General features: G+C 45.3%; 1 protein-coding gene across 1 annotated transcript in view; it reads left to right on the top strand.

The window, feature by feature from the left end:
- Positions 1-2,830: 2,830 nt before the first annotated feature.
- Positions 2,831-27,282, top strand: part of LOC119171588 (ATP-binding cassette sub-family G member 1) — a 57,842-nt gene continuing 33,390 nt past the window's right edge. Inside the window, exons 1-3 of the mRNA XM_075892415.1 lie at positions 2,831-4,651; positions 25,520-25,636; positions 26,320-26,437. Of these exons, the coding sequence (XP_075748530.1) occupies positions 4,537-4,651; positions 25,520-25,636; positions 26,320-26,437 (350 nt within the window). The 5' untranslated portion in view covers positions 2,831-4,536. The remainder of the gene's footprint in view (positions 4,652-25,519; positions 25,637-26,319; positions 26,438-27,282) is intronic.

The following is a 27,282-nucleotide window of genomic DNA, read 5'->3' as shown; positions in this document are numbered from 1 at the left end:
GACGGAACTGGCTCCACACGACACGTGTCTCAACCGCCGGTACGAGCAGAAAGTCTTTAAAATGCGGTAAAAAGTAGCGCACATGTCACAAGGCCAAGTTTGCGAATTCCCCTGACAAGATTCATCGATGGTTTGGTAAAAGGAGCAGTGGGAACTCAATGAACGGGAATATCCGGGTACCCGTGCTATGCACTTCCTCAGGTTTCACAGCAATGGAGATCACATGAGTTCTATCATCCGGAAAATGGTTTAGTCAGTGTCTAACCTAGCTTTCCCCGGGGTTCATGAGTCACACTGCGATCTTTGTATTCGCGTGTACTGTAACGATAATTAGAGGTTTATAGGTCAACCGTAAATGGCCCTCAAATAAGCTTGGGATAAGCGTATGGTTTCTCGAGAAGGGCGCCATCTTCGAAGTGTAGCGCTTGTCCTGAAAGAAAAACGAGGCAACGCGGGAACGTAACACACCTTTTAAGGCGGCGTGCTGCTTTGACTCTCTGGTTGCGCAAAGGAGAGAGGAGGTTCATGGTTCTCGGAGTGAGATAACTACCCTTTCGTTGTCATTTCTGCTCAATGCTGATAGAGAATAGAATCAGTTTTATGGGTCTGTGACAAGCATCCATGATCCCGTACATTGTCAAAATATATTTTTTCTTGATTGATTAATCACCTAGATTTAGCCACTGTGTAATGTTGTGTTTGTTGTACTACTGTGATTTGCCTTATGCATTTACTGAGCATATTAAACTGTGCTATACATTAATATTATGCCCTTATAAGATGATGCATTACGGAGTATTGTGTAACGCTTGTTAATTTTATATTAATTTTTTTCTCGCTAACAGACTCATATATTTGTGTATGGTAGCCAGTCCCCCTTATAGTGTACCGCGTATTGTGAGGGTAAAAAAAAATAAAGATGTTGGTGCGGAACGGGTATCCACGAAAAACAAAAATCAGAAGTGAGCTTCTGAAATACTCCTCAAGCCACAAAGTTTACACTGAGAGAATGTATAAAAAAGAATGAGAGAGGGAGAGGGTAACTATACGGCGTGGTCACAACAATACACCTGTCCGGGCAAATTGAAGATGTAATTATGAGGCACGCTGTCCTGGTGTATTGCAGATTTACTTTGACCACCGGGGTTCCTTCCCACTAACCCAAATCAAACTATACGCGGGTGTTTTTACATTTCGGCTCCAACGGAATGTAGGCGCCGATCTCCGGGAATCGAACCCGCACCTTAGAAGCATCGAAGCGCGACACCTTAGTCGCCGAGCTAGCCCAGTGGTTGCCCGGTCAGTTTCTTCTTATTTGAGAACAACAAGCTATGTCGCTAATTAAATGGCGGGCTGTGCTGGTCGGACTCACGCGCGGGTCAGGACATGTACCGTGTGAAAATGCGTGCAACCTCCAAACTTGGGCACGATAGGTTTGCACCACCAGGGATACAATGATTGCACGTTACTCTTTTTAAGGGTGGTGGTAAGCAGAGTTTTGAAGTCGGAACGAGAGGGCACGGGGGCCCGGCCCCTTTTCCATTTTTTCTTAAAGGGAGAGCTCGGCCCACCTTAGTAGGTCGACTGTGGCGCTGCTGCACGCATTTGAGAAACGCTGGTGTGTTGATATTTTGGGTCAGTAATAATATGTACGGAGGAATTATAACTCCAATGTATTTATTTTTAAGCATTCCTAAGCATTGCTCAATTTTAAAGACAGTTGGCTTTACTATATATGGCGATACCAAATCGGCTATATATATATATATATATATATATATATATATATATATATATATATATATATATATATTGATTATGAAGAGTCTGACTTCGGTTGCCGTAGATTAGGGGAAAGTAAATATACGCTTCTAAAAAAACTGTTTATTGCTGACGTTTCGATCGGAGACTGATCTTCATCAGACAACACACACACACACACACACACACACATACATACATATATATATATATATATATATATATATATATATATATATATATATATATATATATATATATATATATATATATATATATATATATATATATATATATATATATATATATATATATATATATATATATATATATATATATATATATATATATATATATATATATATATATATTGATTATGAAGAGTCTGACTTCGGTTGCCGTAGATTAGGGGAAAGTAAATATACGCTTCTAAAAAAACTGTTTATTGCTGACGTTTCGATCGGAGACTGATCTTCATCAGACAACACACACACACACACACACACATACATACATATATATATATATATATATATATATATATATATATATATATATATATATATATATATATATATATATATAGTATAAAAAGAGGTCGACAAACGTGCGAAAAAACACTAGTTTTACTAACGTTTCGGCAGGTGGGCCTGCCTTCGTCGGCCTGCCTTCGTCATTCACTCCGACGAAGGCAGGCCCACCTGCCGAAACGTTAGTAAAACTAGTGTTTTTTCGCACGTTTGTCGACCTCTTTTTATACTGCATTTTCCACCGGATCCATTGAATATCACCCCACCATATATATATATATATATATATATATATGGGGATATTTAACAATTTCCTATGGCTTGTTAGAGCCTCGCTGTTGCTTTGGAACCGTTTCACGTCGTCAATATTTTTTGTCGCTCTCTGGATCACTAAAGAGCTCAGTTTATACCTGTCGTGACGTGAATTTGTTGTTCGGCGAATGACAAGTTCGTACTACGACGCGAGCACTCACGTGACGCGCGTGGCCTCGGGACGAGAGCGCAGCAGCTGCGATTTTCGACGTCGTGTTCCCCTCCGTCCGAACATTTGTCGGAACCGCAGAACCGCGCTCACAAGGCCGCACTGTCGGCACCGTGTTCTCTCCGCACATTCGCATGTAACGGGTCTCCGCTGGCAGGCGGCGTATCGGAAACAGCTCTCGTATTTCTGTTGCGCTCGGGCACGACTTGCCTCAGCCGCGTAACGGGCGTGTGGCGAAACGCATCGCCTTTGTTTTTGAGCGCGCAACAAGTGCGATGGTTCGTCGCTACGCGTAGCGCTGATTCGAACCGTCTCTACTCTGCGGCTATCTCAAAGTGACTGAGCGCGACGCATGGAAGGGAGCGTACGTTTCATCTGTCTTACAGACATGACTTCGAAAACGTCGGATGCTGCACTAACGAAGCTTTTCGACAGTAAGTGTTTTTCGCGGTCGGAAAGTTGCCTCCTATAGTAAGTCCTGTGTCAGGATTGCTTATAGTTTTGTCCTAGAAAGAAATCGTTGGGAAAAAAAAAAGTTTATCATTGAACACGAGCCTAGAAGGCCACTGCTACGCGCTGGTGTGATCCACAAGCTGCACACAACTTCTCGTGATAGACTAAAGAAGAAGAAAGCAGGCGCTTGAAGAAGCCATCGTTGACGCCGTCACCAGGATCATGGTAGCGCCAAAATATGCTGTGCGGGCTTTCCGGCGTTCAGACGTCCGGACGTGGCTTCATCTAAACGAAGACATCGAAGGAGGTGACACTTTGGCCTGACTAAAGTGTAGCACACAAAAAGCGAGCTCAGCACACCTGACGGCACAGTAAATACTAAACAAATCATCGTCGTGTCACGGCCGACGCACAACTATCCGTGGACGAGGAGGAAGCGGACTTCGATAGCACGCTCACTACCGCCACAGTTCCGCACGTGCGCTTATGGTCGACCTTGCTCGCGCTCTGTGAGCCCTTCGGCAGCTCCCCTTTCTCAAGTGAAGGTGGCCCTTCGTATTTTGGCGTTCGCCGTGGCCGAGGCCTTGGAAAACAAACAAAAAAAAAAACCTGTCTCGGCACTCTAAGCCATTGCTTTCGCGTGGGTTCCCTCCCTTGGCATCATTGCCTGGGCGGTGGTGGACAGGGAGCGTACATCGCAGTTCTCGACTTGTCGCATACCTAATTCCGGGTACGGGAACAGTCAAGTCCGGTTGGAGGCAGTGCACCTGTCCTGTTGTAGCTGTTCACGAGCGAAAGGCCTGCCCGCACTGCCCTCTCGTCTCGTGGCGACGACCGACCGTACCGAAGGAGAGAAGGGGTTACCTCCGCTGCCAGCGCTCCTCCGTGAAACAACCTTCCTTCGCAGAACACGCTCGCGCTGAGCGCGCGGCCACTTCAGCGTAGTTTGGCGCCAAGCAGGGACGGCTGCAGCAGGAAGGGCTTCGCTCAAACGACACTCGAGTCCACGACCGCCATCGCCGAGCAGCGAGAGTCATGCGGTGAGAAGAAAAGTGGCGCGCCGGACTCCCGCTTTCTGCCGTCTGAGTGGGTCCGCGGCAGAGGAAGTCCCGGACAGCTTCTCGCAAGGGCCGTGAAATCGGCACACATTTTGTTGTTTATTCCGTGCCACGGGCGGCCACCAGTCTCCCGCCGCAAGTGTGTGCTCCGTGAAGTCGACGAGTAGGACGCCACGCGGCTTCGTGCTTGTGGCCTGCCTCGGGGAAGACTACACGTTCGCAAGCCTGCGTGGACGTTGTCTACAAAACTAAGATGGATTCCGGCGCAGTTCTTCTCAACGTTTCCAAGTTGGAAAACGACGCGCCGCCAAAGTGCTTCGACAACATGGCACTGGACGTCCCAAACGGAGTTATCGACGACGTGATCCGTAAGTGCCATGAATCTCACACTTTCTTGCTGTCCAGACACATTTCGAAAAGCATCCCCTGCAATGATTTATAGAAACACAGCGCGTGCAGCGGCACTTAGGTACACATCATGTTGTTTGCATGTGAGATTACCGTGAAGGCACGTTCAGTTTTTGAGAAGTTATCATCCCGCTGATATAATTTGTACATGATGCATATTAGCGTTACAACTGCATCTTCAGATGCTTCTGCACTAGTCCACTGGTGAACTTGTTATGGTATCGAACACAACTGCAGCGGCACAATCACCTTTACCTACTCAATCGCGCCCGCTCGTCCTGCATGGAAATGTACTTGAAATGTGCCTCAGTACAAGGTTATACGATACACAGCAATTGTTCACCACCTCAATCACAAGGAAGTTTCGGCATAACATGCACCATCATAAGCGCAATGCGCGGAAAGACGTTGGTTCCACTTCGTCCAGAAAACCCGAGATATTGACGCGTGGGTTGCATCTCTCGTTCTACTTCTTTCCTACAACTCTGCGCTGTATTCACGGCATGGTTTTAGGTTTCAGTCAGGCGGCTCAGGCAAATGTCGTATTTGACAACGAGCTTTGTTTTTTCAGTTTCATAAACGTCCGATGATCCGAAGCGCGGGCCGCGGAAGTTCTGCTTCCTGGGTTTTCGATATGTGAGCAGCCTGGCTTCAATCTCTTGCATCGCAAGCTGAACAGCCCCGACAACATATTTTTTAGCGTTGTCACTTTATAACATTTCAGAGCACAATTTGATGTTCTTCGACATATGAATAAAGACCGCGCCTATAGTGCTGGCATATTATCCCGGAAAAAAAAGTTGCCGACAGTTTCTCCCATGGCTATGTGACTTATCTGCCACCCATTTCTGGTGAGGCTGTCATGCCGGCGATACATGTGCCGGCAGAATAGGGGCTGCACGTGTAGTGCCGGCAGCTAGCATAATGCACCAGAAACCAGTGACATTTTAGCGCAACACTCCCACACACATTTAGCAACACTGATCACCATTGTCAAGGACAGTCAAAGACCTGAGCTTCCCATCAGTTGGCCAAGGCAAGTCGGTGGAGTCGACCCGGTATTTAAGCATTTGCCGACGTAGCCGCTCGAAGTGGCGTGAAAAACATCGAGTACGTTTTGTTTGTGACGTGAACATAAAACCTAACCTCGTTACTTGCAATTCTCCTATAGAAAAGAACTGCCGGCATTCGGTCGACTGATATAATCTGCCGGCAGCCGGCAAATATAGACACTACCTTGTTTAATAAATATAACAAGTCGTAGTTACCAAAAGGCGCTAGATAACGTTCCAACAATTCATTTCCTAATGACGTTTTTACTGCAAGCCTCCATGCCCTCTGGTGGTGGTCCAAAGGTGTTATGAGGCAACATATCAGATATACTAGGCTACCAAGCGAGTCTGCAGCCATAATCTGGCTGTGTTGTTAGTGTAGCCGGCTTGAGTTAACGTAAGAGCTTCGCTGATTAAAGCTATGAAAACCTACAAGCCAGTGTACCTGAATGAATAAGTGCATGGCGCGTCAGTGTACAAAACAGTATGACTTAAAAAAATAGTTATTCCGGCCGAACGATAGTTATAGCGCGAGAACAAAACGACCACACAGAGACAAGCAGGACACGAAAGACACGAGCTCCTTCTTGTCTCTGTGTCGTCATTTTGTTCTCGCGCTATAACTATTGTCATGCCATACCAAATAGCCCAAGCTGCCACACTCTCCTTTAGTCTTTTTTTCCGACAGATCGGATACATTAGAAGCTATAGCTTGGTAGAGGGAGAGAGAAAAAAGCCTGACTACAACACAATCGGGATGGCCTGAGAACAGCGCTAGGCAAAGTTCGCGCACATTTTTAATCTTTATGTGCAACTGAAAAAATGAGGTTTCAGGAAAGTATTTCAAGCGAAAGTGGGCTACGTTGTCGCAGTGCAGCGTGTCTTACATGGTAAATTCTCTACGTGTTGTGGGGAAGCACTGGGATATGTGAAACGCACGTATGTTCACAGGACTAATGATAAATGTACTACGATCAGTTATCGTTCAATGTATGTGCTTGGGAAGAGGAAGGGAAGGGCATATTCTTCGAGAGTCTACTGAGTAAATAGGATTACCATTTTGAGATGAAAAAAGGAAAACAGTTTTAAGCACAACGGACACGAAAATGGCACAATGCTAGACTAACAACACAGCTAGAGACGGCAACGGCACATAGGTAGAGTACCAACAGGAAGTCGTTTGAAAACACCCGGCAGTCACTGCAGAACACACACACACACACACACACACACACACACACACACACACACACACACACACACACACACACACACACACACACACACACACACACACACACACACACACACACACACACACACACACACACACACGCACGCACACAAACACACGAAATAAGTAATCTAATTACGAACCACTCGAAACAGTAGATTTCAGGAAGTAACTTTCTTGTCACTGAGACTGGTTTTTCTTCTTCAATCATATGTCGAATGACCCAGCCCTCGACATTGCTGCTTTCATATCAGCGTAGATAGAACACTGAAGTAGACAATGGCGATTGGCTCCAGTCCGCCAACTTTGCAGCTCTGTGCAATAAGAGTTAGCTAAAATTGACTATTGCGTAAGATTACACATGGTGGTTTCTTACGAAAAAAAAGAAAATGAAATACTCGCCCCCCCCCCCCCTTCTTTTTCGTTTGTGACACTACTCTATGGCTCAAATATTGCATGTCAGAGTGTTCTGGCCTGCTCCTGTACCTTTCTGTATCATTCGCCGCGTTGGTCACGGTGCTGGATTGCTGACGGGAAGGTCGTAGGATCGAATCCCAGCAACGGCGGCCGCATTTAGATGGAGGCAGCATGCTATAGAGGCCCGTGCACTCGAATTTCGGTGCTTGTCAAAGAACCCCGGGTGGTGTTCGTCAATGTACGCCTTTGTGATTTAACGAGCGCTATTATCCCTCAATGTGCTGATATCATTTGACAGACAAGGAAATATAACTACAAAACTGCGCGAGAAGGTGACAAGAAACAGAGAAGGCACACACCCAAGCGCAGACTAGCAAGTGAAAGTTTATTCAAGGATATTGAAGGTTTATTGTGTATCCTTGAATAAACTTTCAGCTGCTAGTCTGCGCTTGTGTGCGTGCCTTCTCTGTTTCTCTTCGCCTTTTCGCGCGGATTCGTTAGGAATTACCAACTCGCCCAGCGTTTAGTACTTTCAATAAAATATGTCTAGTGCAGTGTGACTTAGTGTATCAACTTGTGTTAACTCGAAATAATACATGGCCGAATGATATTTTATGAGCGCACAGCTCCTCTATATGTCGATATATGTCACCTCGCTGCGGTGGTCTTGTGGCTAAGGTACTCGGCTGCTGATCCGCAGGTCGCGGGCTCGAATCCCGGCTGCGGCGGCTGCATTTCCGATGGAGGCGGAAATGGTGTAGGCCCGTGTGCTCACGTTTGGGTGCACTTTAAAGAACCGCAGGTGGTCGAAATTTCCGGAGAACTCCGCTACGGCGTCTTTCATAATAGTGTGGTGGTTTTGGGACGTTAATCCCCACATATCAATCAATGTCGATATATGTCTTCGTATTTACACTTCGAGTTGTGTGCCCTAACCGCTTTGCAAACTCCTTGTGGACGCGTTTCCTACTTGTGTGACACAGCAAAAGATTGTGAACCATTTACGATAACACTTGCTATTACTGTATAATAAAATTCTTCAAAGGCATTCCGACCTGATCTTGGCGTACGGATAGTTTGCATCTGATTGCACGTATTGCGTGCGTCAGAGTGTTCTCTCGCAAAACATAGTTTCAGAAACAGCGCTTGTATATAGCAGCTGCATTTGACTCGTCATGAACGCTTGACGTTGATACGAACTAAAAATATGATACGAACTTTACCGAGTGACACTGCACAGACGTGAAAGTCAACAGCTTTCCGCATTGTGCGCATTCCACCCGCAGACGGTATCAATTGCCCCAGTTAGGGGCACGCTGGCATTGTGTGAGCAGTCAGGTGCCAGGACGAAATCGCGTATTAAGGAACCCGCGATATAATTGCGTATTAAGGAACCCGTGACGCAGCGAGCGATGGAAAGAAATATGGTAGGTATAACATTAAGAGACAAGAAGAGAGCAGAGTGGATTAGGGGACAAACGGGGGTTAAGGATATCATAGTTGAAATCAAGAAGAGGAAATGTACATGGGCCGGGCATGTAGCGCGCAGACAGGATAGCCGCTGGTCATCAAAGGTAACTAACTGGATTCCCAGAGAAGGCAAGTGAGTTGGGGGAGACATAAGGTTAGGTGGGCAGATGAGATTAAGAAGTTTGCGGGTATAAATTTGCAGCAGCAAGCACAGGACCGGGGTTAACTGGCGGAACATGGGAGAGGCCTTTGTCCTGCAGTGGACGTAGTCAGGCTGATGATGATGATGGTGGTGATGATGATGATGATATATTTTAGTTCTTCGAAGTGCATGTTTCTTGAGTCGCCAGCATTTGGGACTCAAGAGACGCACACGTGCAGATACAGGAGCATATAAACAATGAACCTCCAGCATTGACCTAATGTAATAATAATATATGAGGTTTTACAGGCCAGAACCACGATATGATTATGAGGAATGCCATGTGGACGGCTACATGGCCACTAGCATTTTACTTCCATCAAAGTGTGACCGCAGCGGCGGGAATCGAACCTGCGACTTTCGGGTCGCAGGCCGCGAGCACCGCAATTACTGTACAACCGAGGCGGAGAAGTTGTACGTTAAATATACGGGCAACAGTAAAATGAGGTTGTTCTTGAGTGACATGGTGACTCCCGGCGACACGATGAGCATTCCAAGGTCAGTGAGATAAATGGTTGATTGCAGCTGCGATATTGACCCGTGGATTGTATCGCGCGTTTTATACTTCTTATAGCCGCTTTCTAGAGTGCTGTGCTGGGCGTTTTCATCAGTCCGACACTGAGCGGGGAGTGGCTGCACGCTAGAAGCATCTCGACGTCTTGTACGTGGGCAGCCTCGTGTTCTCTTACCATTTTCCACTTCAGACACCACTGACCTAGTCTCCATTCAACAGGCAGCTCACATTGCTGAACCAAAACAAGGAGGGGGAGAGATAATTGATATATAGAAAGGCAGAGAGATCAGCCTAAGCAGCAGTCTGTTTTGGCCAGCTACCATACACTATAGGGATGGGTGAAGGGTGTGCAGGGGAGCGAAAAGGTGATGAGTTACGATGGTGAAGTATGAAGATGAGAATTAGTCCTGTTACGATGGAGCAAATTTTAAAAAAAAAACTTGAATCCAATCCAGTGGCTTGTAAGAACGCTATACGATGGCTGCTATAACCACATTTGATAATTAAATGAACAAGCTGTTAGTTAACGTTGCAATTTGAACGGAGGCCATTCTCATAACTTTATACGGGTCATTTTTGAAGTAGATTAGACGTCAGGGCTCGAGAAACGTATCAATGTGAATCTATTGAATGATTAAAATCTGGACGTTGGTTCCGAAATATGAAATTTGAATGTGATAGCGTTAGAGAGAGAGTTTCGCAGAGATTCGGGTGTTAGTGTTGCTGCTTGTGTGGGCGTCGTGGATTGCGAGCGAAAAATCATTCTGTGCGTGACCGAAAACTCGAAACAGGTGCAAATAAAAACTAAATAATAAAAACTACTGGGCCTGAGTGGGAATTGAACCCAGACCGTCTGCGTGTCAAGCGGGTGTTCGATACAAAGCCACGAAACTTGCTGCGAATGCTTTGAAAACAACAACAACAAAAACATCGTCTGAATGTCATCTAAAGGAAGCAGTCTTCTTAACGCATCGTGAATTTCGTGGTAGAAGCCTAGAATCGCACCATACGTTAAAGGTTGCAAATCGAGCAACGACTGGGTGTTTTAAAGACCCACCCATTGCCAAGCGCTCAGGCATATTTCATTATCATCAGCAACAGAATCATGAACGAAATGAACAGCTGCGTAGGTTTGTGCGTTGCCTTGCACAAGCGTAGTGGGCGCTTGGCTGAATCGCAGAAGAAATAATCGAACGCGAAGCTGGGGCTGAGGCAAGAACAAACCAAATATGTGTGCGAAGCAAACTAACAAACAAAAAATAATACTGTTACGGACACTTGAGAGGTTAACTGAACGCATTGACGCGATCGCCATATATTAGGTTATAATGACAGCTGTTCTTACGCTACCTCTCCCAGCCGAACGATAAGAAAGTCCTCGCTTGATGGTTTGTAAGGGTTATCATGATGCGTGATCTTCGTAACGGCCTGCTGCGCACACACTAAACGTATAGAGGAGCCGTTCAAAAACACGGGAAAGGGGTACCCCAAGCCAAGGACTAATGGGTATTTTGCGGACACGTGTTGGTCATCTTGCGGCGAATTCCCAGCTGCTTTCGTGGTTTGACTCTGCTATAGCTATACTTACCATTGGCATCGACCGCAACAACTATCACCGCCTCTATCGTGGTAATCAGGCCAGCCTTGTTCTGGCCGGGTGCCCTCTTAATACCACGATGGAGAGAAAGGACTAGCAAGCATTCAAAATGTCTCGTGTGAATTCTTCGGCCTTGAACATTTTGCAGTTACGGGGCGCGACAATCGACAGCCGCAAGAAATGCGCCAAACGGGTTATGTTTAGCGACTCACAAGCCGCTTTCGCGCCGCTACAGAACAATAATGGAGATTATTGAACTCTCTTGTCCACGGTGGTGTCAAATGACACCGTTGTACAGTATTCCTCCCAGCAACTCTAAAACGAAACCACTATTGCCAATTCCTGGGGAAGTGTTTCTTCACTGATCGCCACCGCGATTGACACCACCACTATAGTGTGGTTTGGGGGCGCTTTCGGAGTTGGGAGACGAGAAGGCGACGCCTGACCGAAGTCACGGGTTACGTCGAGGCGGGTTTTCTCTCCGCCGCCCGCGTTTGGTAATGCATTTACGCGACACTTCCTATACGGGATAAAACGTGCATCCAGTTCCCAGTGCACATATTGGGGCCGCCTATAAATGAGTTGCTTCATCTCCTTCTCGAGTAGGGCAGCCAACCGAGCCAAGCTTGGTTAACCTCCCTGCCTTTCCTCTCTCCTTCTCTCTCTCTCCTTCTCGAGTTCGCGCATCATTTGTTACTTCTAGACAGAAGAATCTTAAAAAAAACAAAAAGAATGACTGATCCATAGCCCACAGGCAGACCTTCAGAAAAAAATGCTTGTTATAAAAAAAGCTTTTACAGAAGTTTCTAAAAGTATTAAACTTCAGTTTGTCTTAAAAGCCAAACGGGTGATTTAAATGCTATGTTCTGAAAAGTGTGTTACCTTATAAACGAGTACGTCTATTACGGCGTGTGCAATTACTTGTCATCCGGGCTCTGCTGTGTGTTACAAGTCATTAAAAATACTTCACTTCATTCAAGTACATACAAACTTATTTTTCATACCAGGAAGATGTCTCCCACCCTTTCCACCCGGAGCTCATACTTAACACTAAGGTGAATGTACTCTACTCGGACACTGAACGTAATTACAATCTCAATGTAAAAAAAAAAAAAGATTTAATGCTGCATCGACTATAGTAGTGATAATGAAGCTGAGGGCGGTGGAGAACTGAGCAACCTTCTATATTTCTCTTTATTCTTCTCTTTCATTTTCGCTCTCTTTCTTCTTCTCTCTCACCTCTCAGTTTTTTTTTGTTTCTTTTTCGCTGTTTATATATCGCTCTTTCTCTCCTCCTTTCTCGCTTTTTTAATTTTTTTTTCCGTTTCATGCGTTCCTCTCCCTCCACCTGTTTTTTCTCTTTCTTTCAGTACTATACTCTAGTCTCTTCCTGTTTATTTCCTCCTAGCCTTCACTTCCATTTCCCACCACCTTGCTCTAAGTACTATAGAAGGATACATGCAATGCACTGCTGGCATGCCAGGATATATCCGCGTAGTGCGAATGCGGATCGCGGGTACATGGGTTCGAATCCCACCACGTCAGAAACGCTTCTTTGACCGAAAATTCCTCTTTCCCCCTTTCTTTCTGTCTCCTTCTCTATTTTTCTCGTTCAGTACTCGTTTCCTTACCCCTCAAAGTTATTGCATCCCACGCCGGACAAATCGATGCAAGTGTTGTGGTAGCAAAACGCAACATTGAAAGGCTACTACTTCTGTTTATACTTCCCAAACTGCAGCAGAAGGCAGAATTGGGCTATAGTCCAACTCTCGCTTCTTCAGTAGAAGAGAGAGTTGCAGTATGAACACACGCCAACTATAGTTGGCTTGTGTTCATATTGGAACAGCACAGAGACGAATCACGAAAACCAACACGAGCGCTGGCTAACAATTGGTTGATATATATTTCAGCGAAAATGAAAAAAAGCAAAAGGAAGAAACGAGAAAAAAACATGCGTGTGCAACCTATGCACGTGACCAAAGACTACCCATGTGGCATCATTAAGTTTTCTCTAAATACGTCACCTCGCAATCGAGTAATGCAATCGCGACAGTGCTCTACAGCACACGCGTCACCATTTTTTGCAGATAGCAAAGCCTTCACCCATCTTATGCGAAATTCAGTGTGTCTGTAAACACTGGTCGCGCGGCCCCATTTTGGGGCTCAACCGCAGGCGCCACAGTGGGCAGACAATTGGGAGAACGGCGCACCTTTTAAAGAGCAATACTTCTTAAGCTTACTACCAACAACTTTTTGCGTTGTAGCACTTATCACTCGTCATTGTGCGCTTTGCAGCCGAATCGCAGTTACTCGGAAGATGCAGTATTGAAGGACCTTGTGGTTGTCGAGGTCACGCAAACGGATCTTTACGACAGGCTCAGAGAATTTCTTTTACCTTACATAGCGTATACTAATAACCGAAAATGTCGCCGCTCTGCACAGTGAGCGTGTGTGTATACCTCGTCGTTGCGGTTGGCTTTCGCAAGTAAACTACTCGATGATTCATGACTGTCCTTGATTCTTACTATACAGCAGAGTTGCCAGGAGCATTTATAACACGAGTGCACTCATTCGGACTCCCAAAACTGCGTCTTGAAATAGCAGTCTTAAGGGAGTTTGCAGCCGGTAGGTTTAATTATTCGACCTCGAAAGCGACAACATTACACGTTCAGTGTTTACAAGAAAATTTGTGCGCGGCTGCTGTCTGCAAATGAACGAATCCATTTTTACAAGGGTGCGAGACATCCGGAAAAGTTTTTATTCTTATTATGTGGCTTATGCTACTCAATTACGAGCGCCACGCTTCCGCAGAGACAAATAGCGAAAGCCCACAGATACTTGCATATACAGCACGCAAAGTGATAGGCTTTAGCAATTAAATCTCTTTGCTAATTACACAATGAAGAGCAACGAGAGCATGCATGTGACTGAACCGCTTCGGAACGCGTATTTCAAAGACAAAAGTTAGAAGGACTCGTGCAGCTACTATTGATAGGTTATTCGCGACTTTACAGTCTAGTAGTTAAAGACAAAAAGTATGCTAATGTAGGTTGCGCTAGATTTGTTAACCCAGTATAGCAGACTGATTATTTAAGAACTGCAAAAATTGAAAAAAAAGAAGAAGAAGAAGAAAGAAAGCGTTATACAGAAATGAACGTCAGCACACAAGGGACGTTTTCATGGGAAGTACTAAACTATACATACCAAATAAATATGCACACCTCCACGGTCGAGCTGAACGTTATAGTGTGCAAAATTTTTTTCTTAAATAATGAAAAAACACAAAATGAACTAAACGACGTTATCTCCCGGGATTGTATGCATAAATGCCGTTTGTCTCTCGTTGTACAACGGAGCACAACTTATACGTATGCCAACAGATGCTTGGTGCAATATGCAGTTACATCGCATGCTTGGACCATAACTGTCAATTGCGCAGTCTTTCATCAATAGGCATATTCACCCTCTGTGTGTCTGTCATCTCAGGCAAACCCTGAAACAGCTCGTTGAAGCTATTCGCCTGGGGATGGAATCGAGCTATTGCGCTCTTCGAAGTCGTTAATACGTGACGCACCTGCGCGTTAAACTACGTGCATAACGCGCCATCGGATCATAAACGCGGAACCTCATTCGCGTATGCTGCTGTTTTCTGACGAAAGCGAAGAACGGGGGGCGGAGAGGAGGAAGGGAGCTTTCCAGAGGGCCGAAACAATAGAGTGCTCGTCAAGGTCACTTAAGCGGGGGGGGGGGGGGGGGGGTCCGAGCCCTCCAGGCGTGGTATAGCCCACGGGGCTCGGGCTCTATATAGTGCCCTCGTTTCCGGAGACCTTGTTTTGTTGCGCTAACAAATGAGAGGACGCATGAAAACGCGCATGATCTATCCCGGCATGGTACACCGAAACAATGCCCTCTGCTATGCTACGCGGTCGGTGTGGATGGAACATCTGTTGAAAACAAGAGTAAATGGCTGCGCGTGCATGTTTCACTGCTCAATGTTATATGCGTTACAATATAAAGCCTTTCTACGTCACCGTTATGTACGTAACATTGTCCAGAGTGCGTAAATGACGGAAAAATTCTAAACATGATGAGGTCATTTACCCGAAATATGCTTAACACTATTTCTTTTGGCATACTTCTAACCTTTGATTCTTTTATTTTTGGTATGAATGAAGGGCTGAGCGACCCTCAGTACATATATTGCGTCGCATGCTAACTACAACCTGGCCCGATGAAAAAAAAAAAAATGACTCGGGGGTGGTTAAATTTTCCTTTCAAGAGCAGAAGGGGGTAGCGAAATTGAGTTCCGTTGGCACCGCTTTCTAAATCGGCTTTGCTTTCAGGTGGACACCTAAATCGTGCAGCAATGAAAAGAATGTCTGTGCTCGTGTAAGTTCGCTGTTTCGAGCCATGGTAGATTTCCTGCAGCAGTATTAACGTACTTCACGAAACGGCGAATCGCCTCGCCGTTTCGTGACCACTCATCAAAGAAGGTTGTTCTAGATTGTTCTACACTACACGTACGTAATATTTTGCGATCTAGAGTTTGGAATACATTGTCCAGTAGTGTCTCATCAAAGAACGCAACAAGCACGTATAATAATCTAAGTTACTACGCCATGTTTTTGTCAATGAAAAACCTTGGAATTTTCAACTGGAACAAAACTAGTGAGATAACTTTGAATTGTATTTCTCTGTTCTTCAATTGACGTATGCTCAGGCTAACCTTAATGGTGAATTAAAACTTCCTAAAAAGAACTAAACGTATACCTCCAGGTCATCCGTGAAGAGGTTTGATAACAAAATGCTCCCCTTTTTTTAGCACAACCGACAGACGAACGCGATTCGCGGCCCACATACGAACGTGAAAGCTACCGCACAGAAGACGTTGGCACAAGATTGTTGTTATGACAGAGAATGTATATGAACTGCGCACACTCCGGACAATTATCATTATAAGTATGAAGACCGGCGACGTACTTAGCCAAGGTCAGGTTGCTTTCGGGATAAATATAAAGTGGCAGGTCCGAGGCAGCAGACACCGCCGGTCAGCCAAGTACACTTGTGAATGTCCCTTCTACCCGCGCCCTTGGAAGTCTGGCACGCACCAACGAGGCGTACGGTCGACATGTTATGTCGTGGTTCCTATAGAGACGATATAAGACAGGAGAGATGAGCGGCGTGCTGCTTACTATAGCTCGGAATGCCTCTACATGACGTTTTAGCCCACCAGGTGTAGCGGCTGGTCGATCAAGGAACTTAATTAGGCCTCTCGTGTAAGACGTGTCAGCCGAAGGCGGTAGCCACGCGGCTACCACTATAGATGTGTGTCCGCGTACATTCTTTCAGGTGCCAAGAGCTTTAGGGGATAGGCTTGCCAGTGTCTCCGGTCGTCATGGTGCGTCATGTGGTGACGGTCCATCATAAAAACGGTTATACTGCTCAAAAATCAGACAAATCTAACTATACTCCTCACCGGTCCACCAAAAATGAAGACGTCAAGAGTTAGCCCTACAAAGAGCCGATGTTGTTAGTGAAGCTGAAACAGCCACCTTTACACGCCGCAGAGAACTTAAAAAGGCTGTAGGGAGAGAAGCAGCAGCACGTATGTATGTATGTATGTATGTATGTATGTATGTATGTATGTATGTATGTATGTATGTATGTATGTATGTATGTATGTATGTATGTATGTATGTATGTATGTATGTATGTATGTTACTACTGTGAAACATCGGTGTATCATTCTTACGTCACTTTGAAGATTAGAAATCCTTCTGTGTCTCACAACGCTGTAGGAGGGCTAACGGAATACTTTCGCATGCCTGCAGACTTGCTCATAAGCTTCCCGCTATTTGACAGGATGATCACATACGCGACCGTTTTTGTACGCGTTTCACATTTACACCACTTAGGCCTATACGTCTTGAGGGGTTTCGAAGTTTCCGGTGTTGCATCGGTGCATGTTTGACCCGTGGTAGCAGGCATTGCGTGCGAAGTCCGGTTTTGAAGGACAAAGGTGACGTGACGTCCGGCAGAGGCCCAAGAAGACCGCGTAGTGCAGGCGCTTGCCGTCAAGCGCTCAGGGCGCCGTTGTCAAGGCCAAGGTCATGGATCGCATCATCGGCAACCACTCTCCTCAAACAACCGTTGCTTCCTTAATCAAGCCCCGTGGAGCAAGTACGAAGAAAGCCACAGAAAAACACAAAGTAATTTACGCCCCCCCCCCCCCATTCCACACACTGACACACTATCGTTTCTTTTTTTTTTTTTTGCAGTCGGCGTCTAATGTCCAACTACTTATAATGCATACTGCCGAAAAGATCAGGGAGGTTCCATCAAATAAGCACTTAAGTGTCTCCTTCTTGTCGCGCGCGCCGTTTAAGAATACAAATGTACCGTGTACTGCACTGTGTGATGTCAGTGCATGGTCAAGAACACCAGCAGATGGCCCACATCTCCGAAGCCCTCCACAATGGTCTCCCTCATAATCATATCGTGGTTTTGGGACATAAAAGCCCAGATATTATTATTGCAAGAACAAATGTATAAGCGTGTCACATTAATTATCTCGAGGGCTAAGCGTGAGAACGAAGAGTAAGGGACCCCGACAAAGAGCGTTCTTGTTGCATCGGACTGGAATGTAGGGCCTATACACCTGCGCTTCTGCTGCGTGCGGTTGTGGATGTTTGTTCTTGCCGAATTCTAAAAGGTATACCACGCCAACTTCAGAACGAACCGCGGTGGTATCCGCGGCGTCCGTATAAGCAATTCATGCACATAACTACACGTGAAATGTCACAACATTCTGGCGGCAAATTCAATAGCGGGAATCGGCACAAGACGTTGAGGCCTCGCACTGGTGCATGCATAGGCTTGCGACGGAAGGATGTTTTCACAAAGCTACGCCTTTGTGCAACTCGACAATCTTAATAATCATGCTGTTTATTTCTTTTCTCTTCATTTGTCTATGCAGTTGAAGTTTTTGTGTTCTGTTATGTGGCAGAACATTATGAAATAATATGTGGTGGTCTTGCTGGTATATTGCAACAACGTTATATTTCCTGATTCCCCGTAGATTCCCGATTATTCAAATATATAGGAATACATTCTTACTTCAACAGATTTTAGAAACGAAGCTTTTTTTAGAGCAGAAAAAAGTTATGAGCTCGTGCCAAGTTTCTAATGTCCTGTATGGACATTATGGCGGATGGCTGATGAACACTATGACTGGGATGGTGAGTCATCATATTTCTGTACATATAATAACGCTATACACAACACGAGGTCATTTAAGAGCTCACCTGCAAAAAAAAAGTTAAAAAAAGTAAGGCCAAGGAAAATGTTCTTCAAATGAGCGTTTTACGCATGGCACCCCGCAATATAGGGACGTGAAGAAATATGTGACGCCCTCGTGTGCGTGAGTGTGGTTATTTAATTAATTAATTTATTTACTAAATTCTGCCAAAACGTTTACGAGATTTACCTGCTAAGGTGCTTCAAGTAACGAGTGAAGCAAGACACGCAAAAATAAGAGCAGCTACGTACTAGTGGTTATGTGCCCATCCTCACTCTTACTTCCCTTTCCCATTGTTTTGCCCCCCAATTATAGTACACCTGGATGTGCAATGCTTCACCTTCTACCCTTCTTGTTTTACCTCCCTGTCACCCTTCGTCGCCTTCTTTTTCCTCTCTCCCCACTTTCTGTACGAAACATGGCTATGCTGCGCTTTACCTCCTCCCCCTCCTCGTTTCTCTCCCTCACTCTTACATGTCTTTCAAAACCCCCATTTCTATTTCCCATCTCCTTGTTAAACTACGCTATTCAATGCTGTACATTCTCCCCCCTTTCCTTCCATCTGACTCTCGCCTCCTTTTACCACCTCTTTGCTACGCACGGCTATGCTATGCTAGAAGCTTTTTTTGTTGTTGTTGTTAGTTTTTTACGAATACGATGCATACAAGGCACAGCTTAACCTTGTAATGCACAAGAACAGTTATTCCTTCAGAAAAATTGCGAGAAAACGCTGACTGTTCTTACTCTTCTTGCACAACTCATTTTAAGAAAAATATGAATGAGTTTTTCTTTGAGACACAACCTAATAATAATTGCCAATATTTAATTACTGTTGTATAATATGCAATTCACTGTACCTTCTTCATAAAATATCAAAATCTGCATTAGCTGCTTATCGTGACATCTATAGCGGCTTTATTGAGGTATTATACTTGATGTACGCGTCTCTCATAATCATATGGTGGTTTTGGGACGTTAAACCCCACAAATCTAATCTATCTTATACTTGATGTACCAATTATGATACAGTGAGCGTTACAGGGTTAAACAGCTGCGCCGCTAAAATGAGAGAGACGAGGCGCTGCGAACCCCCCCCCCCCCCCCCCCCCATTATATCGCTGAAAAGCGAGAAAGTAGTGGCAACGTGATGTGCGACCATCGCCTGCGTCAATGAAGTCGTGCTTCGCGAACAAAGAAAATGCAGCCGTCAGGCGTCGCGAGAACAGCGAGTGTCGTACGACCTTGTGCGCGGCAGTGAAAATGGAGCTTTTTTTTATTCGTCCTTGCGTTTGCGTAAAGCAGATTCTTCGTGCGATGAATAACAAACCTTAAACACTTGTCCGTGCACGCATTCAAATGAATGGTCACGCGTCGTTTACTTGCGTCACCGCAATGCAAATGGCTCAAAGGCACTGTTGTCTGAACTTGAGAACAGACGCGTTTATCAGATGCGTCGTTACTCCCATACAAGGCAAGACCTGCGCACACTAGAACGAGCGACACTGTTGGGACGAAGCGAACGCTATCAACTGGAATACCCACGTTGGCGAAACGAGGGCACACTCAACAATCATCGGCGCTGGCCCACGTATACAGCTAATCCATGTTTGTAAACAGTGGTAGGCGCCGTGCTCGGAGGCAACTATGCAGATGCTGTGCCAGTTGTCACGTGATCACAGAAGACGGGGGGCCATGTTTCTTTCCCCCATGACGGAGGTGATCTTTAGGCTGGGAGGAATCCACGACGTCGCTACAAGCACCTCAGTAATGTCGACGGCATCCGCCGCCGTTTGCATCACGGAACAGGCCTATAGCATGACGATAGTTATAGCGCGAGAACAAAACGACGACACAGAGACAAGAAGGACACGAAAGACACGAGCGCGTGTCCTTCTTGTCTCTGTGTCGTCGTTTTGTTCTCGCGCTATAACTATCGTCATGCCATACCAACTAGCCCAAGCTGCCACAGGCCTATAGCACTGCCGCAGTACCACCCAACAACATGGCACACGTGGGAACCCACGCAAGGAAGCAGTGTCGAAACGGACATTAAGGGAAATAACGACTTTTGTCGTATTGGCGAACTGCCACTTCACATTACCGAAAGAACGAAATTTGAACTTGTCAGATAGTCGGTTAAACATAATGTAGGGGAAGCAGCGCAGAAGACGCGGGCAGTAAAGGCAAGATGTGGTAGTATATCTCCTTACTGTTCTTGTCTTTCACGCTGTTTCCCATATATACGTTATCAATAGCAACACGCATCTGGCAAGAGGGCCCATGGCAAGCCGGTTAAAAAGTTTTCGCACCAACTCACCGTGCTGTCCCGAGTTTTGGCGGATTCAGTTGGCGTCTACATCATTCTTTTAAAGCTAGGAATCAATTACATGTTCTAAAGGCGCCAGATACGTAACGTAGCAAGATCGAAAAAAAGTTATTGCGCCAATGTGATCAGAAATACGAAACATTAAAAAGGAATACTATACAATCCGTGACGTCACTATGGTACTCAAGTGCTCACAATTTAGCGCAGTGCTCAAAAATAAAACACTTTCATTTACTTTTTTTGATCGTGAATATATGATGGGAAAATTAACAACACTAGCGTTCCATAAATTAATTTATTGATTTCGTGCTTCACTTTATTATTCATGACTAAACCACAAGGCATATGTTTCTACCGTCTTGAGCCTGTATACAAAACTGCGCATTTATTGAATTCTGGAGCGCAATTGCAATCCCGACAGTACAATAAAAAATTAGGCCTTAATTCCCCTGTGAAGAACTTTTCGTGCTCAATCGATCGCTTCCACAACGCCTCTTCTTTCGTGCTTTTCACGGTCAAACACCATAAGCGTGAATATTCACGCGACAGCGATGTGCGACGCTATGAGGGACGAAACAAGACGTTCGCCTGACGTGTCGACGGTGGTTTTCGTCCTACCGCTATGTGTTCGCAGATTTGGAAACTGTCGCACATCGTCCGCGAAGTATTGTGCTCTGCAGCCAATAGTGAAGCACCGGCACAAGGTCTGCATCATTGACGTACTGATGATTGTCGCTACTTAGTTGCCTATTGATGCACACCAGGTATATAGGTAATTAAGTAGCGACAGTCATCAGTACGTCACTGATGTATTGATGCACACCAGGTATATATATGCAAGGCTAGATCCGCCGGCTACTTACAACATCTTTAACCTTAACCTTAACCTTAACCAGGTATATATGAATGGGCAAGAGCGACGAGTGCATGGTTGTGACTGATCCCTGTTATATAAGCTATAAGAGTTGGTTTTGTGTCAGTGTGCGAACGATTATACCGCCAAGGACACGCTGACAGTCCGATAGGGTTCGTCGTGTGGCTCAGGTGAGACACTAAAACACGCCATTTTAGAGCGCCCTACATTATTCGTTGTCCAGCGAGCACTACTCAAAATAGACTACGCACAATTTGCACGACCTTTGACGATTGTTTGTTCCAAGGTGTGCTTCTATAGGCGTGACCAGGCCCATAGAGCCCTTTTAACTTTCTTAAAGAAAACGGTCTAGACGTCGCAATTATAGACATTTTTCGTGTGACTATTTATTTGTGTTTGCGCATGTGTGATCTTTTTTTCCTTTTTTTATTTTCCCCTTCTCTCTCTCATTTTTCTTTGCTTCTGCATTCCTTCCCCTTATGTCTCTGCTTCCGGAGGAGCAGGCAGGCGTTGTGCCCCTATAGCTGGCAATTGCCAGCCTGTTCCCTCCCTATTCCCACTATGTCTTCGTGTTTTCTACGTACACACACCAAATAATAAATAAATCAAAAAATCGCTGAACGCGAACGTGCGTGGATAGGAACTACAAACAGCGCCATCTGATTTGAGGTGCGTAACAGCGCTGACGGAATCAAAACAACTACTGCAAGACACTGATAAACATTTTATGTACCATGTTGCAAACAAAACACCGTGTTTTACATTGCTGATGATGATGATGATGATGATGATTAGAGGCCTCCCGTTTGAATCGGGGTGACGGCATGCGCCATCTAGCCTACCTTAATAGTTCGAGTTTAAATTTCGTCCCTCAACTCGGATGTCTTTTTAATTTTGCCCAGCCGCTACTCTTGGCTGGGATGTTATTTTATCGACTTCTCTGCTTTTCCTCCACCAATACTCCAGCCGCTGCTTAGTAATACCCACTGCTGACCAGTTAATGCTACTGCTGACCAGTTAATGCGTTGCGCGCAGCTGACAACGCGCCACTTTTGACGCGAGTAAACGCCCTCATGCCAGCAACAGTGGCGTCGCCGAAGAATTCGCGTGAACGAGGTTTCCGCCGTGCAAGCGACGTACCCCTTGCGCGAAGGCGATCTACTATGTCGCGTCGCTCGTCGCTGTCGCGTGCATTTTGGCGCATATAAGGATCGGCCTTCACGTTTTCTGTGCGACCAATCCGCATCGCGTTATGACGGCTTGGCGGAAGCTCAGCGTCTTTCGCACGAAGCAGCCGACGTCCGTATTAGGCGCCTTCCCCTTTACATAGGTGTGTTTACAGTCGACGCAAAAGCTTGCCTTTGCGATTGCGTTACGACAGGAACACTCTCCAGGCGTATGATGCATATGTGCTTCGATAATTGCGTCATCGCCTCGTGCGTAGTCATTTCTGAGACCTGCGCGATGTCGACGATGGGCGTGAAGGGTTTGAACGGACTGTCAGTCAGAAGCACTTCCTTGTCCACAATAGTTACTTCTCGAACGCTTGCGAGAATAGAGCGTTTTAGTACTGCGGAACGGTGCTACGTGCGCATCACGCAAGCGCCTTGCGTTACGTGGCGTCGTTTGCCACTAATCGGCTTTTAGTACGCCGTAGTACCCGCGCACGTAACGAGCGTGAAACGTGTTGCGTCATCTGGTAGATCAGAATAGAAGCACGTGTTGTTGACAGCCAATGTGAGCCAATCCAAGTGCTATAGCCAGATTATGGTCATATTTTAAGCCACAGAGCTGGTCGGTGCTTGCCTTCGATGCCGCCATTTTGGAAAACGAAGTCTCGCGCTGTCGCGAACTTGTTCGAGAGCGGCGCCATCAGCTCATACGTACGCACGCACGCATCTCATGCGTGCGTACGTCGCGGCTGCGTACGTAACGCGATACGTGCGCGTTGCGGTCTGCGCATGCGCACTACGCAAAACGTGGCGTCCTTACGTACGCAACGCCGCCACGTACGCAGCGTACGCAGTACTAAAACTCTCTATTATTTGTGTATAGAATGCCTGCGACCTTTTAGTTATGCCCCCTTACTCCGAGAGCTTCCACCGACCTCTCGTACACTACTGGCTACTGTGATTGCAGTGACAGCTGCGGCTCTCTATTTCTTCACCTGTTTCCTTCTATTCTTTTTCACCCTCCTTCCCCCCTCCCCTATGAAGCACTGCGCCGTGTCGCCCTTGAGGCAGACAGAAATTGGGGGCCTTTTTCCTCTTCCTTTACAACCACTCACACACACCTTTTAGTTGGTAATTTGTTAGTCGTGTATCGATTTCATAACAGCTGGTTCAACCGCTACGTTTTCACATATAAATAGAAAAGAGAAACTGTTGCCCTCAATCTGTCAAATAGTACTACGACCTCATTGCAAGCAATGATAACTTGATTGTTTGGTTATTCGATTTCATCAAAACGTTAATAGTTCAACTGGCTGTATTTTCTAGAAATAAAGAAATGCCTATGGGACATACAATGTTCTAGCACTGTATAGTGGGAAACAAACCTCACAAAACTGCAGTTTATCGACGATTACGCAAAGCGAACGAGTCCCGTATATTGTACGTGGCTGCATTATTTTTAACCGAATACGACTATTCGAGAAAACATCTCCATATATTGAAACCAAATGACAGATATTTTCATATTTCACAAGTGAAATCAAATACGAAGCCTGCGTAGAGACTGTTTCATATAAGAAACCACACTTAATAATTCAGACAAATCTATGTACAATAGCGTTCTTATTCGGACGCCCAATTAGCCAAAAAAAGCGCTTAAATCATAAGCTGCTTTATAAATGATCTGCTGCAACGTACAAATGTCATTGCCAAAATATATAAGCGGCCACCGCGGCGCTGCAGTGCTTGCGGTTTGGGGTGATAAACCGAAAGACGCAGGTTCGATTCCGGTCGTGATTGCATACGACATTTAGATGGAGTTGAAGTGCTAGGAGCCCGTGTACTATAGTGCACGTGAGGTAACCCCAGGCGGTTGTACTTATCCGGAACCCTCCACTACGGTGCGCCTTGTAATAATCTGTTTAATTGTTTTTTGTGAAAAAGCCATATATATATACGTTTATTTTTCGCCGAAGCGTGTAGCTGCAGCGTTAAACATAAATTTTAACGGGTGTATGCACATTGACTGAGAGAAAGAAGTGTACATTTATGGCGAGGATAGCAGGGTAAAAGCTACAATATGTGTAGCTTGGCCACGACGTCACATAGACAGCGATGTGCGGTATAAAAACGATTTTATGTTATTTCTACACCTTGTGTACCGAATAAGAAGTCAAGTTTTTTCTTTCTTTCTTTCTTTCTTTATTTATTTATTTTTTTTCTTCCTTCCTTCCTCCATTCCTTGCTTCCTTTCTTTCTTTCTTTCTTTCTTTCTTTCTTTCTTTCTTTCTTTCTTTCTTTCTTTCTTTCTTTCTTTCTTTCTTTCTTTCTTTCTTTCTTTCTTTCTTTTAATTGTGGGCAAAGGCAAAACTCACAATCCAATATTCAGAGACGTAAAAATTAAACACTCAAAGATGTCACATTTGAAACAGAATTTTCGGATTTACACGTGAACTTTCATCCATTAATGTGTCAACTGCGCGTCTATTGCGTGAAATATCGCGTCCCACGTAAATCTAAATAGCCCGACGGCACGCGACTATTAAAAAAGCTTGTCCAAGGGAAAAAAAAAACGAGCTATTACCGGAGATATGTGAGCGACCTTTTTCACTTTGAAACAAACGAGTTGGTGCCTCGCACTGCTCACTGGTGGTCTGTATGTACGATGCGCAGCGACGGTGGACTTCAAGACCGAAGTGAACGGCAACGGCCGCCACAACGGGTTCAGGAACTTCGAGAGCATCGACCTGACCTGGAGGAACCTGATATACAAGGTCAAGAAAGGCAAAGGTATGTATACGCGTTCTGCACACGAGCGAAAGCTCAGTAACCGGGGGTGCGCACAAGAATCGGGGCGTCTCAAGGTTATGTTAGAGGAAGTGAACGGTGCCTTCCCACCTAATGGTTTCGGTGGCTCTACCACAAACACCCCTCTCGTTTCATTCACACACACACAAAAAAAGCTTTTAAGCTTGAATTACCCCCAAGAACATTTTCAACCAAATCGCTGTTCTGGACATATTATGCATGATCGTCGAAAGCAGCCGATTACTATAAGAGCTACTTAGAAACGACATGCTTTATAACTACGTCTCATAGTCTGTCTTTAATGGTGCCCTGTCTTCAATACCGCTCAGACCCCTAGGCTGTTTTGATGTTTACAAAATTAGCGCGCGTTGTACGCCTCGTGAGTGTTATCGCACTCTCGTCTACTAGGCTCCCTAATAGGCCCTTCGCGTAATGAAAACTAGTATGTTACTTTTGCTCGTTCCTCTTTCATATCGTACGATTAAATTAAAGGTTACTAAGTTTCCTGTACTTGGATGGATTCGGTATTCAGCTATGTTTTCTGAAAAATTGTGGCAGCTTCGCATGACAGTGATGAGCTCTACCAGGAAATGAATCACAGAGAACTGACTTCAGCGCAGTATACTGTGCATTATATCGTGAAATTCTTCTCTGTCGCCTTTCAGCCCGCAAGTGCTTAGTAGACAACATGAGCGGCGAAGCGCGGTCCGGTACACTGACTGCCATCATGGGCCCCTCTGGCGCAGGCAAGACGACGCTACTCAACTTGCTCACGGGCTTTTAGTAAGTGGACTCGCCCTTCCCGTTCACTCCATCTGGTTTATGATTCAAGAGTACACTTAGGGTCAAGGTATGTGCGCACAGGGGAGTTTCATGACAAAACACGAATACGCGAATCATGCGGGCTGACCAAGTTTGCCTGTAGTTTACTCAAGCCATTCATTTAAATTGTGATGAAATGTCCCGAAACAAAAGCGCCAGTTTCGGTGGATTTGAGATAATCGCTCAAGATGTTATTATGCGGTGGACAAGTGCTGGACGCTTCTGAATGCATATCGTTCCTCTGCTTAAACTTAGCCTCTATTTCTATAAGCTTAAGACAGACCGAGCTCAAGTAGATTTCTGATAGGAAGTGGCAGATTGCATTGTCTTAGTCTTGTATGTTTCGCGGGGCTCTGCAACTATAAATGAGCATACTGTAAAAGGTCGCTGAAAAAAATTAATGGCACGAATATAAGGTGTGATCACGTCAGCGTTCCTCAGAAAGCTTGAAAATATATAAATAATTGATTGATGGATATGTGGGGTTTAACGTCCCAAAACCACCATATGATTATGACAGACGCCGTAGTGGAGGGCTCCGGAAATTTTGACCCCCTGTGGTTCTTTAACGTGCATCCAAATCTGAGCACACGGGCCTGCAGCATTTACACATCCATCGGAGATGCAGAATTATACAAATGAACCTGAAACTTATGGAACATTTAAATGTTTTCGTCGCGAAAAACGTTTATCCAAAGAAGCTTCGTAATCATGAGTGACAAAGCAGTTCGGGAAACACTGGACACGCGGTTTTTACTAGGAGACAGCACTGTGCGGGCACACCTTTGTGTGTATTGTCTCTTCTC

The sequence above is a fragment of the Rhipicephalus microplus genome, chromosome 4 (genome assembly GCF_043290135.1).
Source record: "Rhipicephalus microplus isolate Deutch F79 chromosome 4, USDA_Rmic, whole genome shotgun sequence".
NCBI classification, from domain to species: Eukaryota; Metazoa; Arthropoda; class Arachnida; order Ixodida; family Ixodidae; genus Rhipicephalus; species Rhipicephalus microplus.
This window is presented reverse-complemented; position numbering and strand designations above follow the sequence as displayed.